Here is a 16,542-nt window from a genome sequence, read left to right as displayed (position 1 = left end):
TGTTCAGCCACTTTTCCAGGTATGTGGGAGAGAACAATAACCATAGGAAGCGCCGGGAAGACTTTCAGTGTGACTGGCTGGAAGGTAAGATGAAGAATTTAATTGCTTAAAAACAAGCATGTAACTTACTTCTTGTAGAGTTTTTGTATATTGAATGCACATATATTCAGCTTACACAGGTGTTTATACTTACCGATCTTTTGCTTATTATTTACTCATTTTGCTTTCATGTTGGCCTTTATTTTCTCTGAGAATTAATCATGTCTTTAAAATAAGAAAACTAGGTAATTTTTCATTTTGTAAGTAACCAACTAATGACGCTTTTTCTTAGCAAAGAATGTTCAGATTGCTGCCCGTTAGTATAAAAGGAGAACAAATAATAAAAGCAGTATTTTGGCACTTCCACTACACGCCAGGTTCAGTGCTGTGCCCGCACTGGTTCCTTTCATCCTCACGATCACACTAGGAGGTGGGTGTGATCTGTCCCCTCCATCTTCCAGATAGTAAAACCAAAGTACAGAGAAGTTAGGGAACTTGTCTCAGGTCCCACTGCTAATACGTGCAAGGCAGGGGACGCAGGCTGGCGTCTACGTCCCTGCCCTGAATCCCTGTGCTCTGGCCCATGATTTATCTGGTTGAAACTCGATTGTCTTCAAATCTCGCCTTCTCATCATGGCTGAGAAGCAGGGATTATCAAAAATGAGGCCTGCAGAGCCATAATGGAAGATGCCTCAGGCCCCCATCCAGAGTTACTTTAATCTGTATGTAGTTCAAGCAAGCTTCGGCGCCATTTCTCAGAGCTTCAGAGCATCAGAAATAGTGAGCTAACAGAGAAGAAGATAATAATTGCAGGTACCTTCTGAGAGCAAAGTATAGTGATTCCAACTGGCAACTTTTACACAAAAAGAAGTGTTGAAATAATTCTAAAACTGAACTCCTTTCATAATGTGAACACTTTAGAATTGAATATATTTTAAAAATTGCATTAAGTTTACATACTCTAACAGATTTGGTACATACAATTAGGTTGAAATTTGCTTTTATCTTTTTTCTTCTTCAGCTTGGCTGGTCCATTGGTCCTAATCACTTAATAAAACATCTGCAGACCATTCAACAAAACAGCATTTATGCCTGTGCAACCCCTTTACAGGTAGGTGTCACGGTACCTGGGGTTGAGGCGTGGTCTTTTGGTGAAGGTGTTGTGTTTATGTTGTGTGTTTGAGTTGTTTGGTTCTTTCCTTCATGCCCTCGGTGAGTAGAGCTTCTAGTATAATTTGGGGATTTAGGAGCAGACACATAGTCATGGCTATTAAGAATAGTTTGGTTTTTTTTTTAAATATTAATACATCAAGTTTTAACTTGGAATGCTCCTCCTTTGCTGGTGGGGTTACGAAGTACTATCAAGTCTCCAGAGGACAGTGGCAGCTCCAAGCCAAATGAGAGGTGTGCGTGTGCTATGAAGCCGCACTGTCTCTCCTGGGAATTCCCTCTGTAACTATTATCTGCATGTGTAAGAAGCCCTGTGTGCACAGCCATTTATTGCAGGAGAGAGAGTAACCTTATTTTCCATCCATAGGCAGTTGGTTTAAGTAAACTATGATCTAGCTAAACATTTAAATAGTGTGGGACTGTATTAGTGTCCTATTTCTCCGTAACACATTACCACACACTGAATGGCTTAAAGCAACGCAAATCATGTATCTTACAGTTCCAGGGGTCAGCAGTTGAAATGCCTTTGGCAGGGCTAAAAGCAGGGTGCCAGCATTGCCACGTCCCTTCCGGAGGCTCTGGCGGGGTCCAGTCCTTGTCTTTCCCAGCTTCCAGGGGCTGCCTGCATCCTTGGTGCGCGGCACATCACTCCAGCCTCAGCTTATGTCAGCACGCTCCCTCCTGCCCCCGGCTTCCCCTCAGGAGGATCCGTGCCATCGCGTTGGACCCCAGATATTCCTAAATAATCTCTCCATCTCGAGACCCTTAACTTAAACCCCGTTTACACAGTTCACTTTATCAGACAAGTTAACGTATCGACAGGTTCTGGGTATTAAGACGTGGACATCTTTGGGGGCCAGTATTCTGACACCATGGTTGTTTAAAAATTAACAGTAGAGAAAGGGGAATAGTGAGGAAGCTCTATGATTACTGATAGGAAAACATTTCCAGAATATAATGTAAAGTACAAAAGCAAGATACAGAGCAGTGTATATTTATGCTACATTCTGTATAAGAAAGGGGAAAACTATTTGCTTATATGTTCTTAAAGAATCTCTGGAAGGATCCAAAATGAAACTGGTGAAAGTGGCTGTCTTAGGAGTAAGAGGAACAGGAGAAATGAGTGGACAGGGACAGGGGTGGGTGAAAGAATTTTTAATGTATATTTTTCTATATTTCTCTTTTTAAAAATATTTATAAAGTACCATCACTGTATAAATAATCAAAACACTTAAAAAATGTATTTTTCTGGAAAGTAGTTAAAAGGCCAAAGAATGAAATGTGTAGTCACTTTAAAATAACACCATGATAAAGGCTAGTTCTGACATTTGCTTTTATTATATAGTATTAAACTCATTTTGTCCTCTGAAAATAAATCCATTCTCTTATTCAGCCAATATTGGCTGAGTATGGAAGACAAGCAGATGAAGATTCCCGCCCTCATGGACCTTATAGCACAATGGGAAGCATAAATAACAAACAGATAAATATTTTAATAATACAATATTTCAGATATTGATAGATGCAATGGAGAAAAATAAAGAAGTGGGGAGGAAAGATATAAAGTGTGAAGGAGGAAATATACCATGCTAAGTATAAGTGCAAAGGCCCTGGGGTGGTCAGCCTGGTTGTGCACATCAGTGAAGAGCAGTGAGGCTAAAACAGGATGATCAGGGGGGAAGAGCAGGAGGAAGTAAGTCAGAGAGGCAGCTGGCGGCCAGATCAAGAAGGGGTGTGTTCCTCAGGGTGGAGACTGAGATAGGAAGCCACTGGAGAGTTTAGAGCACTGCAGTGACATGTGTTATCAAGGGGACTCTGGCTGCTTGGTAGAGTTAGAAGAATATTGAAGTGATAAAGGAGAGAGATAGCGATGGACTAAACCAGTACGTGGATGGTAGAAATGGTGAAAAGTGACTGGGTTCTAAATATTTTTTGAAGGTGAATGCTGATGGATTGCATATGGGTTATGAGTAAAAGAGAAGAGCCCAGTATAATTCTACAGTGAGGACATATGTTTGTGTCTCCTGGGCTTTGAATTTCCTAGGTTAGTACCTCCTGCTGTAGGGAATAAATGTTACTAAAGAAAAGAAAGATTCAGGTGAGAATCTGGAACACCTTTCTGAGAACCATCTTACTGTCCATTTCAGCTAAGTGGCCTGTTTTGTTTTCCATTCCTTCAAAAAACCATGTTTGGAAACTGGCCCGGTTTTCAGGGGAACCACAGATTCCTAGGCTGAAGCAACCTATGCTTATTTATCCAAGGTTCTTTTAGTACTGGGGAATCACTACTATTAATCCTTTTATTTTTCTGCTGAATTCTTTTGGCATGCAGTCTTCTCTGGTTTAGCTCTTCCCATCTCTCAGTGTTGACTTTTGCCATGCTCTCTTTCTGGCTACCCACAGCCACACTAGACTTCTCTCATTCTTCCAGAAAAACAAGTGGCATCCTCTTTTGTTCATGGAATTGTTTTCTGTGTCATATCTCCCCCTGCCCTCACCAATATACACTATCGGAGGCTTTGTGAAGGCAAAGACCACGTTTGTCTTATTTATGATTATAGCGCCAGCATTTATCACAATACCGGTTTAACATACTCAGTTCATTTACTAAGTAATTGAATGTATCCTCTACTTCTTGATATCTCTTGATTGTGATTAATTTCATTAAAATTTGGCCACTTTGCTCTGCCTTTCTATCTCCTAACTGTCCCAAGTTCTTGGTTAGTTGCTTGAATGTCCTCATTTGCTCCAAGAACCAGTATCTCTAAGTTGTGCCAGTTCACAATTGCCCACCAAGCTCCACACTCCTGGTTGGGTAGGTCCGTGTTCTTTTTGTGCGCCCAGGTTTAGACATGTTGACTTGTTCCCGACCTGTTGCCCTCTCAGACACCTGCCTAATAGCATTGGCTTTTCTCAGGGCCCAACTTCACCCTTATGTCTTCCAACTTTCCTGAAGAAAGGTAGAGAAGTCACTGGCAGGCTCCAGAAACTTATTTCTAATACCTGTGGCCCTGAGGCCCTCTTCCTGGAATATGGATGATTAGAACAGGTATTTGCACACCTGTGAGGAGTGACAGAGGGGGGTCGGCTTTCCTTTCTACTATGTCCTCTAAGGTAAGGGGGGAAAGGCTGGCCAGTTCCTCATTTCTCTCATCATCTTTTAGACTTAGGTCTAACAGTCATTCTGCAGCTCACCTCAGAACAAAATAACATGATCTCTTTTTATTTCCAAGTGTGTCATCTTTGCATAATACCGCTTTTTCAATTATAATCATTAACTTGCAACTGATTCCTCCATTAATTCCTCCATTAATCTATAGGGTTTAGCATAGGTTCACAGGAATTCAGCTGTAATTCCCTGAATGACTGTTTGGCCAATAATATTGTTACTAGGTATTTATTTATTATACCAATAAACTCAGTAATAAATAACATTTCCATATTTCCTTTTCACGTTTTTTAATCTTAAAATACAGGAAGCCTTGGCTCGAGCATTATGGATTGACATCAAGCGCATGGACGACCCAGAGTGTTACTTTAATTCATTGCCAAAGGAGTTAGAAGTAAAAAGAGATCGAATGGTACATTTGCTTGAAAGTGTTGGCCTGAAACCCATAGTTCCTGATGGAGGCTACTTCATCATTGCTGATGTGTCTTTGCTAGGTTTGTAAAGACTTTTATTATTGCAAATACATGGAAACTCTGTGTGTGAAGTTCTGTCAGAATTATGGAGAAAAATGGATGTCGAGGCCATATTAGCATTTTATCTATGGATTTTCACAATGTTAGTGTTTTCCTACAGTCATCTGGACTTTCAAGTCCTTGACCTGAATTGTGAGTGCTGTTGTTTGTAGAGCAAGCTGTTTTAGGTGTTCTACTAAACATTGACCTTGCTGTCGTCTTGGTCCAGTGTGTGACTTAATCACAGGTTCATGAAATAATATAGGTGCCCTGTGTCCCTTTGAGTAAAATTTTACTTTCCTTTTTACTTGAGAAAAACAAGATTTCTAGACTGTCGATGCCATCAGGGAATATTTGCCACTTTAGAATATACTGAAATGAACTAAAGAAGGAAAATCATATGTATCGAGGGTCCACTACATGCTGATCACTTTCAAACACCCTTTTGAAGAAGGCACCATAAGCTCCATTTTTAAAAACACAAAAACTTAGAAAGGTTTTTAATAACTGGCCTGAAGTCACACAGCTAGATTCCAAATGATTTTGATTCCAAAGAGCAACGGTCCGTTGTATTACCCAAAGCCATTGTGTGTGTCCTGACATGCCATATAAATCTAAAGTTAGAAACATGCTAACATTTTATATGTAACTTATTTTTTGTCAAAAAAGTATAATGTTAGTCATAGTCCATTTAAAAGCATAATTTATTCAGACACAAATTATAGCCATTCTAAATACTTTTGAAATGTTGTAAGGTTTTTATTTCAATGAAGCTATATGCCACTGAACTCGAAAGCCTTTTGTTTATTCCACATTTTATAAAACTGAAAAATCCTGATTTTATAATAAAACAACGATTGTTGTTACCTCTTCATTTGTTGGGAGAGAAGCAAAGGCCACAGCGAGCAGGGATCCGTGCTGTCTCCTCGCCGGGGAGCTGTGTTTGTCAGGCTCCTGGGCTTTGTTTTCATCTAAACCCCCACAATGTTGTCTGCTCTGAGGTCTGGAAATTGGTTTCTTTCTATTGGGTCTAAATGTGCAGCTTATTTCATAAAATAACAGAAAGAAATAGCACAGTGTTCGTTGCTTGTCTTTTTCGCTTTTAAATTGGAAATCCAAAATATTTTCAGCATGAATTACTTTGTTTGAAAAAAATCGATTTATACTTTATCTGCTCTCCAAAACAATTAGAGCTAACTCACATTAAAAGTCTTTTATGCAATAATATATAGAAATGTTTATAGTAGAACATCATTATTACATAGGATGAGGAGGAAGCAAATATTTCAGTCACATAGGTGTATTCAGTATTGTAATTAGCATTAACTTGGCAAAGGCAAAGAGGAAACTAGAATTAGTCACTAAATTGTTGAATAAAAGGAAGCTGAACAGCTTTTTAGATAAGAAGAATTCTTCCTTGGAACCCAAATTTTCCAGATAGTAAATTCTAAAAGGAATTCATCACATTGTGACATTAAACATCAAAAGGACAATGATGCAACTTTTGCTTGGATTGTTACATTAGGCTCTTAAACAGTTTCCCATTTTATCTTTAGTCAATCTATTCTGCAAGCAATACTGGTTTAGGTCTTAGATCTTGACATACTGTGGTTGTACTAAGCAGAAAGGATTTGGGTTAGAAAATATTTTGTATCGATGGAGAAAAGAGAATTCCATTTTTATCGTCCTCCTTCACCTGTGGGAGAAAATGTAATGTCTCTAAGACTCTTCTACACATGAAGACAAGTTCATTTCATTTTACTTCTTCATCTGCTCAGACTAATTTGAACGTAAAACTTCTTCCATGTACTAGAGATTTGTCCCACCATTTACTAAAGACAAAAGGAAGCAACAAAGTCATTTGATGGTGGCTTGAAAATTAAGATGCAGTATAAAGTTAATGAACATAGTATATAATTACTTACCTTTAAAATGGGTAGCAGTGGCTAACTGATTAACATTTTTGAGCACTTATGATACAGTTGGTATTATACTAAGAGCTTTATGAGTGTTACATTCTCACTAAAGCCCTAGGAGATATAATGGTGCCATTCCATCCTCTTTGGTAGGTGAGAAAGGTGAAATAGAGAAGTAACTAATAAGAAGCAGAGTTGGGCTCCGAACCCTAAGACTCATGTCCTCACCAGGGAGCTTATCCTTGTTCTGCCCTAGTCAGCAACTTACTAGACCAGTGAGTTTCATCCTAGGTCTAAAAAAAAGAGACATTTGATTAGAAGACAAGATAACAAATAAGTAAAGGATTAGAGTTGTTTTAGTGAGATAATAAGGTCCAAAATTATGGAGGAGATAGTGGGAATACAACAGCCAATTTTGATTTTCATAGGTTACTTAAATACCCTAATGCTATTATAATATGTTTCAAACTTAAACCTTTAATAAATACTTTATTTCATTCCTTTGAGGATCGCTGACTCAAGTATTCAAAAGGAATAGTTTTGAACTTTCTTATAACTATAAAATCTTCAGACTTGTATTTATTCTCTTCTTTCCTTTTAGGGACCGTAGCAATAAATTCACCTTTTCTAAGCTTTACGAGAATAAGTGAGTAGTATAGACAGTGTCAATTACAGATAGTTAAAACCCTCCTTTCCTAACTCTATTGCAATAGGTAATCACTCCTTTCTCTGGGTTACCTTGGAATACACTACTTTTGTGTACTTGGCCCAAGGAGTCTTCACATAATGTATAGTTAGACTCTAACTTCTCAAAGTGATCATTTTTGTTAGAGCCAAACCTGAATTAAATGCACATACATATACATAGTGTGAAATAACTTGAAATAGTAATTTAGCTTCCTCATCTATAAAGTGAAGATTATAGCTACTTCTTAGAATTGTGGGACAAATAAATGAGTGAATCATGTAACATGCTTAGCATACATTAAGTGCTCAATTAATGGTAGAGTACTATTAACATTATCATGGAATCCTTACATTCTCAAAGCACAAGGGAGACTGGAAATAAAAATCATGAAATAAATACATAGTAAGATTTGTTTTAAATATAGGTAAAACTTCCTTCAAGGTTTTTACACCATTAATTTGAAGAGACCCAGTAAATGTTTATATTTAGCAAATAAAAGAAACAAATAACTTTCTAAATCTGCTTTAAGCAAAAATTTCACCGATGACAGTAACCATCAATCTTAGTAGCTTTGGGCCATGTGAAAAGATCTGAGTACAAGTCGGTAAAGTTGAAACAAGACCAAATCCAGGTGGCTGAAGCTGAATGCCAGAGAAATATCTAGTCCAGCCCTTACAGCAAGATTGGAGTACGAAACAAAAATAGGAATATATATTTGAGGATTTCCCCCAAATTTAACATTTTTAAAAGCATAATAAATGGAAGAAAGAGGTAAACTGTAAGAATATCACTTGGGAAAGCCACACAGACACTTTTCCTTTTATAAATAAAGAGTAATGTTAATTCCTTCAACAAACGTGCTTTTTATTACTTGTGTGCTAGACACTGACCTAGGAGTTGGGACAATGATAGACGGCAACACAGACACTTCACCTTGTGGATGACGTTTTGGAGATACAGGTGTGACTAATGAATACTCTTTAGACGTCCTCCCCTTAATAATGATCATAGAGTCTTGTGCTATTTGTAGATGGAAAGGCAACACTCGTCTTTCCCTTTCCTGCTCTCTTCCGGTGCTAAGAGGTGTGTAAGTTCATCCATAATACGTCGCTTCCCACCTTGCCATATGCAATATGAGACGCCAGCAGATTTTTTTTTTAATATCTTCTAAGAAAACTGAATTTTGACAAATTTAAATGAAATGTGTATTGCCTCAGATATAATGCGTAGGTTATCAAATTTTCATTGTTTTAGATGCAGATCTCTCTGATATGAAGAACAGCAATGAACCTTATGACTATAAATTTGTGAAATGGATGACTAAACATAAGGTAATGTTTATTGGCTCTTACAACATTGTGCTGTATTTTATAGTTAATTTATGAAGGAAAGCTGCTGACATGCTTTGAATAGTGTTAACTGTTGTTTTGTTACATGATAGCCCATTTGGCTATTTGGAAGATTTTAATATAATTTTTGAGGGCAGGAGAATTGTGAATACTTAGAAGTACCAATTTTTTTCTAATGTTTATGGTCCTAAAATTAGTGTTTGAAGTATAAGAGCTTTTTTAATTTTACCTTCCTGTTTACTTTTTAGAAACTGTCAGCCATCCCAGTTTCAGCATTCTGTAACAAAGAGACCAAATTACAGTTTGAGAAGTTTGTGCGATTTTGCTTCATTAAAGTAAGTTTTATGTTCTACTAAAAAACACACATAATGTTCTTCCTCCTTATTTATAAATCACCATTTTTTTCTATTGCTAGACATGATGTGCTTAGAAGCAGTTTTTAAATTTTGTCTTGCTGCCATATTAACTGCCTAGCAGAACAAGTGTTGAGTTTACAATGTAATCAGACTTCTTACCATGTAACAAAACAATGTCAGACATGCAATCAAAAATTACTAGACATGTGAAGATACAAGAAATTGTGACCCATTCTGGTTGAGTGCCTCAATTGGTTGGAGCATTTTCCTGTACATCAAAAAGTTTGTCATTTTGACCCCTGGTCAGGACGTGTGATAGGCAATCAATCAGTGTTTCTCTTTCTCTCTCTCTCTCTTCCTGTCAAATCAATTTAAAAAATATCCTCAGGTGGGTAAGGATTGAAAAAAGAAATTGTGACATTTATTGTAGGAAGAAAGCAGTCAGTAGAAACAGATCTCATATGACTCAGATGTAGAAATTAGCAGAAAAGGACTTTGAAGCAGATATTACAAATAGGTTCAAGCAGTTAAAGGAAAATATGGTCATAATGAGTGAGTAGATTAAAACTACTTTAAAAATCAAGTGAAAATTTGAGAACTGAAAGGTGATAACTGATGTGAAAATGTGTGTGGCTTAACACACAGAGCACTGGAGATGATGGTGAAAAGGGGTCCACTTGAATATAGATCCTATCGGAAGAACAGAGGGAAAATTATTTGTAAAAACTGAATAGAGCCTCAGACCTACAAGACAATATCAAATGACAATGTACATGTAATCAGAGTCTAAGAAAAAGAACAGAAAATATAGCAGAAAATACCTTTTAAGAAATAATGGACAAAATTTTCCCAAATTTGGTGTAAAGCAACTTATAGATCTAAAAATTTAGTGAACCACAACAGGATTATAAAAAAAAAACAAACCACACCAAGACACACTATAATCAAACTGCTGAAAACCAAATATAATGATAAAATTTTGAAAGCAGCCAAAGAATAGTTATACTTCACGTGTACAGGGGCAGATAAGAGTGTTAGCTAACTTTTTATTGGAAACAACAGAGACTAGAATACAATGAAATGGCATCTTTAAAGTGGTACAACAAAAAATAGACCAGCCCAGAATTTTAATTGACTAAAATGTAGTCAAGAATGGGTAAGGCTGTTAAAATTCTCATCTTACAGTGGTATCTAGAAATAGAGATATATTATTTGAATACAATAGAACTAATAGGAGGAAAAAATCACATTAGAAAAAATCACATTCCAGTTTTAAAATGATAAACACAGCTTTTCTCTCTTCATGGTAATCATCTTTATTTTCTTTAAGATTTTATTTATTTATTTTAGAGAGAGGGGAAAGGAGGAAGAAAGTGAGGAAGAAAAACATTATCAATGTGTAATTGTCTCTCGTGCTCCCCCTACTGGAGACCTGGCCCACAACCCAGGCATGTGCTGTGACTGAGTATTAAACCAGTGATCCTTTGGTTCACAGGCTGTCACTCAATCCACTGAGCCACACCAGCCAGGGCACGGAAATTATTTTTAAAAAACAACTACAACAATGCAAAACAACTTCACAAATTCCTCATTATGATAAAGAGTTGCCAAAAACAGGCAACTGGTAATGGTAGAGAGAAGAGACCTAGAAAGGCTCCCCCTTCTACATCTTCAAATTACAGACAGAGCCTTCAGGTTGCGTACTCATTGTTCAGAAGAGTAGGAACAGCAAGTGCACTGGCAATGAGAGCTTCTGCAGACCCATCTGGCATCATGGTGGAGGCGAGGTGGAGACACACAGGTGTGCCATCTAAGGACCTATGTGAGGGCGAAAAAGAGGTTCTGATTGGGTTATAAATTTGGCTATTCAGGACTTCTGCCAAAATGGAGGCGTAGGTGGAAGCACTGCTCCTTCTCACACAACCAAGTTTAAAAACAAGAAAGTTTTAGCAACAAAAACACAGCCAAACCACAGAATATTGAACTATACAGAAGTCTGACAACAACGAACCCTCCAGCCAAACCTGTAAGAGGGACAGAGCCAGCAGCAGAGCGGGGTCGGGCAGGAAAGATCCACCGGACCAACCCGGGAACGCAACCCAGGTGCACAGGCAGCTGTGGGTGGATCCCAGGTGTGGAGTAGTGGGCAGACCCACTGAGGGCGCAAGGCAGTGGACTCACTGAGGGCTGATCGCAGTCACACATTCTAGCACAGATAAACTGGTGAAGAAGTGAGCCGTGAGACAGACCGTGCAGGCCCCAGCGGCAGGAAGCAGCAGAGGGGACCGCCATTGTCCCTGTCTGACTCTGCCCCCACATACAGCATCACAAACCAGTGACCTGGGTGGCCCCACCCTGGTGAACACCTAAGGCTCCACTCCTCATATGTAACAGACATAAACAGATCAAAACATGGCTCAAGAACAACTCAGAGCCCCAGAGCCAATAAATCTAAGCAATGAAGAAATAGCCAAACTTTCAGATGCACAGTTCAAAACACTGGTGATCAGGATGCTCACAGAACTGGTTGATTTTAGTCACAAATTAGAGGAACATATGAAGGCTAAACTAATTGAAATGAATGGAAATGCACAGGAAACCAATAGTAATGGAAAGGAAACTGGGACTCAAATCAAAGGAGTGGACCAGAAAGAGGGGAAAAAAATGACCAAACAGAAAAGGATGAAAAAACAAGAATTCAAAAAAATGAGGAGAGGCTTAGGAACCTTCAGGACATCTTAAAACGTTCCAACATCCGAATTATAGGGGTACCAGAAGGGGAAGAGGAACAGCCACGAGTGGAAAACTTATTTGAACAAATGATAAAGGAGAACTTCCCCAATCTGGCAAAGGAAATAGACTTTCAGGAAATCCAGGAAGCTCAGAGAGTCCCAAAGAAGTTGGACCCAAGAAGGAACACACCAAGGCACATCATCATTACATTAGCCAAGATTAAAATGAAGGAGAGAATCCTAGAAACAGCAAGAGCTAAGGGGACAGTCACCTACAAAGGAGTTCCCATCAGACTGTCAGTGGATTTCTCAAAAGAGACCTTACAGGCAAGAAGGGGCTGGAAAGAAGTATTCCAAGTCATGAACTCCAAAGACGTACATCCAAGGTTGCTCTATCCAGTAAAGCTTTCATTTAGAATGGAAGGACAGATAAAGTGCTTCTCAGATAAGATCAAATTCAAGGAGTTCATCATCACCAAGCCCTTATTATATGAAATGTTAAAGGGACTTATCTAAGAAAAAGAAGATAAAAAAGCATGAACAGTGAAAGAACAGCAAACTCACAGTTATTAACAACCACACCCAAAACAAAAGCAAACTAAGAGGACAGCTAGATCAGGAGCAGAACAATAGAAATGAAGATCACGTGGAGGGTTAGCAATAGGGGAGTGGGAGAAGGAGAAGGGGGGAGAAGGTACAGAGAATAAGTAGCATAGACAGTAGGTTGAAAATAAATAGGGAGGAGGGCAAGAGTAGTATGGGAAATACAGAATCTAAAGAACTTGAGACATGTGGTCATAAACTAAAGGGGGGAATGGTAGGGGAGGGGGTGTGCAGGGTAGAGGGGAATGAAGGGGGGAAATAGAATAACTGTAATGGCATAATAATAATATATATTAAAAAATTTTGTCTATTCATCCTTGTCATTTTTGCTAAAAGTTGTTTTGAGACAATGTGGAAGAGCTAACATTAAATTGGCAGTAGCCAATTATTTAGTTAACAAGAAATACAACCTAAAAGAACTCTACTTCATGTGAGTGTAGGAGAATTTCTGTTCTTTTCTGGTGCTAGTCTGGTTCCTCCAGAGATGTGAAGAGTTCGGGGAAGGTAGAGTAAGGTAATATAAGAAAATGAAATGGTAGCTGTGTGAGCTCAGATAAAAAATTCAAGGGAAAAAAATAAAGCTATTGATAATTTATGCTGAGATTGGAAACAGCCCAAAGAACACTAAATACCTCTGTAAGCACATTAGGGATAGAAAAGAGTGAGCAAAAAGAAGTAAAAAAGAAGAAAGAATTTTAAAATATTTGAAAAATTATGTGTGGAAGATAAATAAAATATGTAGTCACTAAAAAAAAAGCAGAACAAATGGAACCAGGAAAGAATTTTATAGCTTTGTTTTGAGAATGTTTGTTTCAAAAAACAAACAAATCTAAAAATTGAAAAGGAATGCCTTATCTGAGGAAAACTGCCACAGAACAGTTAACACTGAGATATACCTTACTTAATATGCTGGACTTTAGAGGTAACGAAATAATTCTTTAGCATCTAGACAGAAAGGTCAAGGCCTTCATGGGGGCAGGTACGAGGACCTGTGTGCACTCACCTCCTTCACACCAACATTTGATATCAGAAAATAGTGGGGCAGCGCTGAGAAGTCCCTGGGGGAAGTTGACACAGGTGGAGAGACTAAAAATGAAAGGATGACAAAACATGCCAAGAAAATGGAAATTAAAAAACAGATTGTTCAGTTCTGTAAGACACTTTCATAGATTGAGAATGGAAGTGTAATGGGTACTCTTTGATTTGTTTCTGTATTTATATATTAATTTGATTGTTTTCTTTTTGGAGGCCTGCCTTTGCATTTGTACTTTGGAAGTTCTTTTCTACTTGAGATCACATATCAAGAGTAGGATGAACTTAGAGGGTATTAGGCTAAGTGAAGTAAGTCAGTCAGGAATACAAATACCATAGATTTCACTTATAGGTGAAATCTAAATAACAGAGTATACAAACAAAATAGAAAGAGATTCATAGATACAGAGAATGGAGGGATGGTTGCCAGAGGGGAGGGTGGTTTGGGGACTGGGTGAAAAAGGTAAAGGGATTGAGAAGTACAGATTGGCAGTTACAAAATACTCATGGGGATGAACAGTACAGTCCAGGAAACACATCAGTAATACTGTAACAACTGTGTTTGGTGCCAGGTAGGTACTGCAGTATCAAGGAGTATACTTTGTATATGATTGTCCAACCACTGTGTTGTACACCTGAAACTAATACAAAATAATATTGAATGTAAACTGCAACTGAAAAATGTTTAATGTTTTTAATCTATAAAAAAAGTTGTAGATCTCTTTGCTATCAGGATAGTAGCAATAAAGTGCCCAGAACTGGCAGCCAGCATCATAAAATAGTATGAGGCAGTGATTGGCGTTGCACTTCTCTAGTTCCTCTACTATTGAATTCTCGTGAGGTTCATTCACTTTTCTAGCCAGATAGCAATGGGATAAAGCGTGACAGTAATTGGTTTGTTTGATTTGCTACTGGGCTCCTTAAAGAGCTTGGGACCTGTGTACCCAGCTACCAGAGTAAGGGAAGGCCCTGCAGACTTGGTTTCCCAGGCTTTGTCAGTGCTCCTGCCCGGATTGTGGCTTAATATGGACAAGGCTTCCAGAGACTCAGTTTTCTGGGAAGGTGTGCCCCCTAAAGAATGCTCTGGGGCTCTGTCATACATGGAGGCCAAGGTCAGGCTGGGCCCAGTTTGGGGTCCCAAGAGTGGGAGAGTACTTGTTTCCCAAATCACTGCATGACTCTTCCTGATCAACGGACTATGGCATATTTTTTAGATTTGAGTCTTCATCTTGGTTTACTTTGATATGTAACAATGATTATTCCATTTATTTGCAGAAGGACAGTACACTGGATGCTGCTGAAGAAATCCTCAAGGCATGGAGTAGACAGACGTCTTGATAAATGCCAACTGCTCTAATGTTTCTGTTAAATGACCTAGTGTGGAATTGGTATTAGTACTGCCACTCACTGAACTGTGCAAAACTACTATTTCAGTACAAATGAAACTTAAAGAAATATTTCCACTGATTTTCCAAATGGATTAATCCCTAACAGTATTCGGAAGATTGGGATTTTTTTTCAGTTGAACTGTATTAAAACACCTCCCACTAGTATTTTATGAGAATCAATATAGCATTTGGATAAGAACTGTGAGACTATGGTTTATGCCTAACCTCTCTGTGCTTCAGTGTCATCAGCGTAAAAGGGGAATAAAAAATAGCACCTACTTTAGATGAAGTTTGTGAACTGTGTGTAAGAATGAAATGGACTGAATGATGGGAAAGCTTGGCAAAACATACACTCAACAAATGTTAGCCAATTTTACTTCTTTACCACCTGCAAAAACTCTTCACCAGTTACATCCCCCGACTCCATATTTTGGCTTTATCTACCCACCCATAGTTCCTTCCTTCACTTAGTAATGACTGAGTTCTGCTCACAGTTTGGCCTCTATGCCAAGTACCACCATCACCTGGATGGCTTCAAAGTCCACGCGGATTACCTAGGCTTTGGGGACTTTGAACCTCATGTCTGGCAATGGTCACCTCCACCTCAGCCACCCGCTCCCTTGGCTACACCCTGAACCTTTCATTATCCTAGGCTGTTCCACCATGGCGATAATAAATTAGTCATCTCACACTGTATCCTCCTACTTACAGTATTCTTGTTCAATCTGTGTACCTCTCTCTCCTTCCCCCCTCCCAAAATATCACTTCTTTAAACTCAATATACTGGTAATTTCGAACCTATTATTTCTCAAAAAATGGTCTGTGGCCCTCTTCCATCATAATCAACTAGGATCCATGTTGAAAATGTATTCTACTCTTCACCTGAGACCTACTTAATAATTATTTCAGAATCCGGCCCTTTCCAGGTGATTCTCATATCTACTAAACTTTGATAACCACTGCTGTAGTCTGTAGGATGCTCTGTTTTACTCTCTTCAGCTCCCTTGTATCTCTGCTCCCTTTGTCACCAGCTTGGATGTCATCATCTACCATTTGGGCTGCTGAGAGCACCACTGTAGCAGAAGGCACACCTGGGTAGGTTCTGACAACCATGACCGCACTCGGTTGATGTTGGCTCAGCCTAACTCTTCTCTAATCCCCTATGAGCTTTCTCCACCTTTTACTGTAGCAGCAATTTCTCCCATTCTCCCGTTCTCCCTAATAAAAATATCCAACCTTATCCATTCTAACACCGCAATGCCTGCGACCACCAGTATAATTAAGTGATGTCACCTCTCACTTTTGTGAAAAACAAAACAAAATTTTTTTTAAAAAGCTACCAAACTAGCAGTCTCAACTGGGGTCCTAAGAATGAGTTTTGACAGGTACATCAGCACCCGTCCTTTTTTCATTTCCTCCTGAGGGGAGGGGGGACAGACTCCAGATGATGGATGGTTAAATAGTACCAGGCTCAGCCATCCAAAAAGAGGCCAGAACCTCAAGAGCCAACTATTACATAACGATACAAATCCCATGCACATTTTTTAATTTGTCCTGTGCACTCTAGCTGGGGACTTGATGAAATGTT

General features: G+C 38.7%; 1 protein-coding gene across 5 annotated transcripts in view; it reads left to right on the top strand.

The window, feature by feature from the left end:
* Positions 1-15,237, top strand: part of KYAT3 (kynurenine aminotransferase 3) — a 57,890-nt gene extending 42,653 nt beyond the window's left edge. For all 5 annotated transcript variants that reach the window (XM_053655558.1, XM_037136519.2, XM_037136518.2 and 2 more), the window contains 6 exons: positions 8-84; positions 1,061-1,150; positions 4,686-4,872; positions 8,749-8,825; positions 9,092-9,178; positions 14,842-15,237. In XM_053655558.1, the coding sequence (XP_053511533.1) occupies positions 8-84; positions 1,061-1,150; positions 4,686-4,872; positions 8,749-8,825; positions 9,092-9,178; positions 14,842-14,904 (581 nt within the window). In that variant the 3' untranslated portion in view covers positions 14,905-15,237. The remainder of the gene's footprint in view (positions 1-7; positions 85-1,060; positions 1,151-4,685; positions 4,873-8,748; positions 8,826-9,091; positions 9,179-14,841) is intronic.
* The last annotated feature ends 1,305 nt before the right edge of the window (positions 15,238-16,542 follow it).

The sequence above is a fragment of the Artibeus jamaicensis genome, unplaced genomic scaffold, assembly GCF_021234435.1.
Source record: "Artibeus jamaicensis isolate MK-2021 breed Jamaican fruit bat unplaced genomic scaffold, CSHL_Jam_final scaffold_1019, whole genome shotgun sequence".
Lineage (NCBI taxonomy): Eukaryota > Metazoa > Chordata > Mammalia > Chiroptera > Phyllostomidae > Artibeus > Artibeus jamaicensis.
Note: the sequence above shows the minus strand (reverse complement) of the source record. Positions and strands in the feature narration are given on the sequence as shown.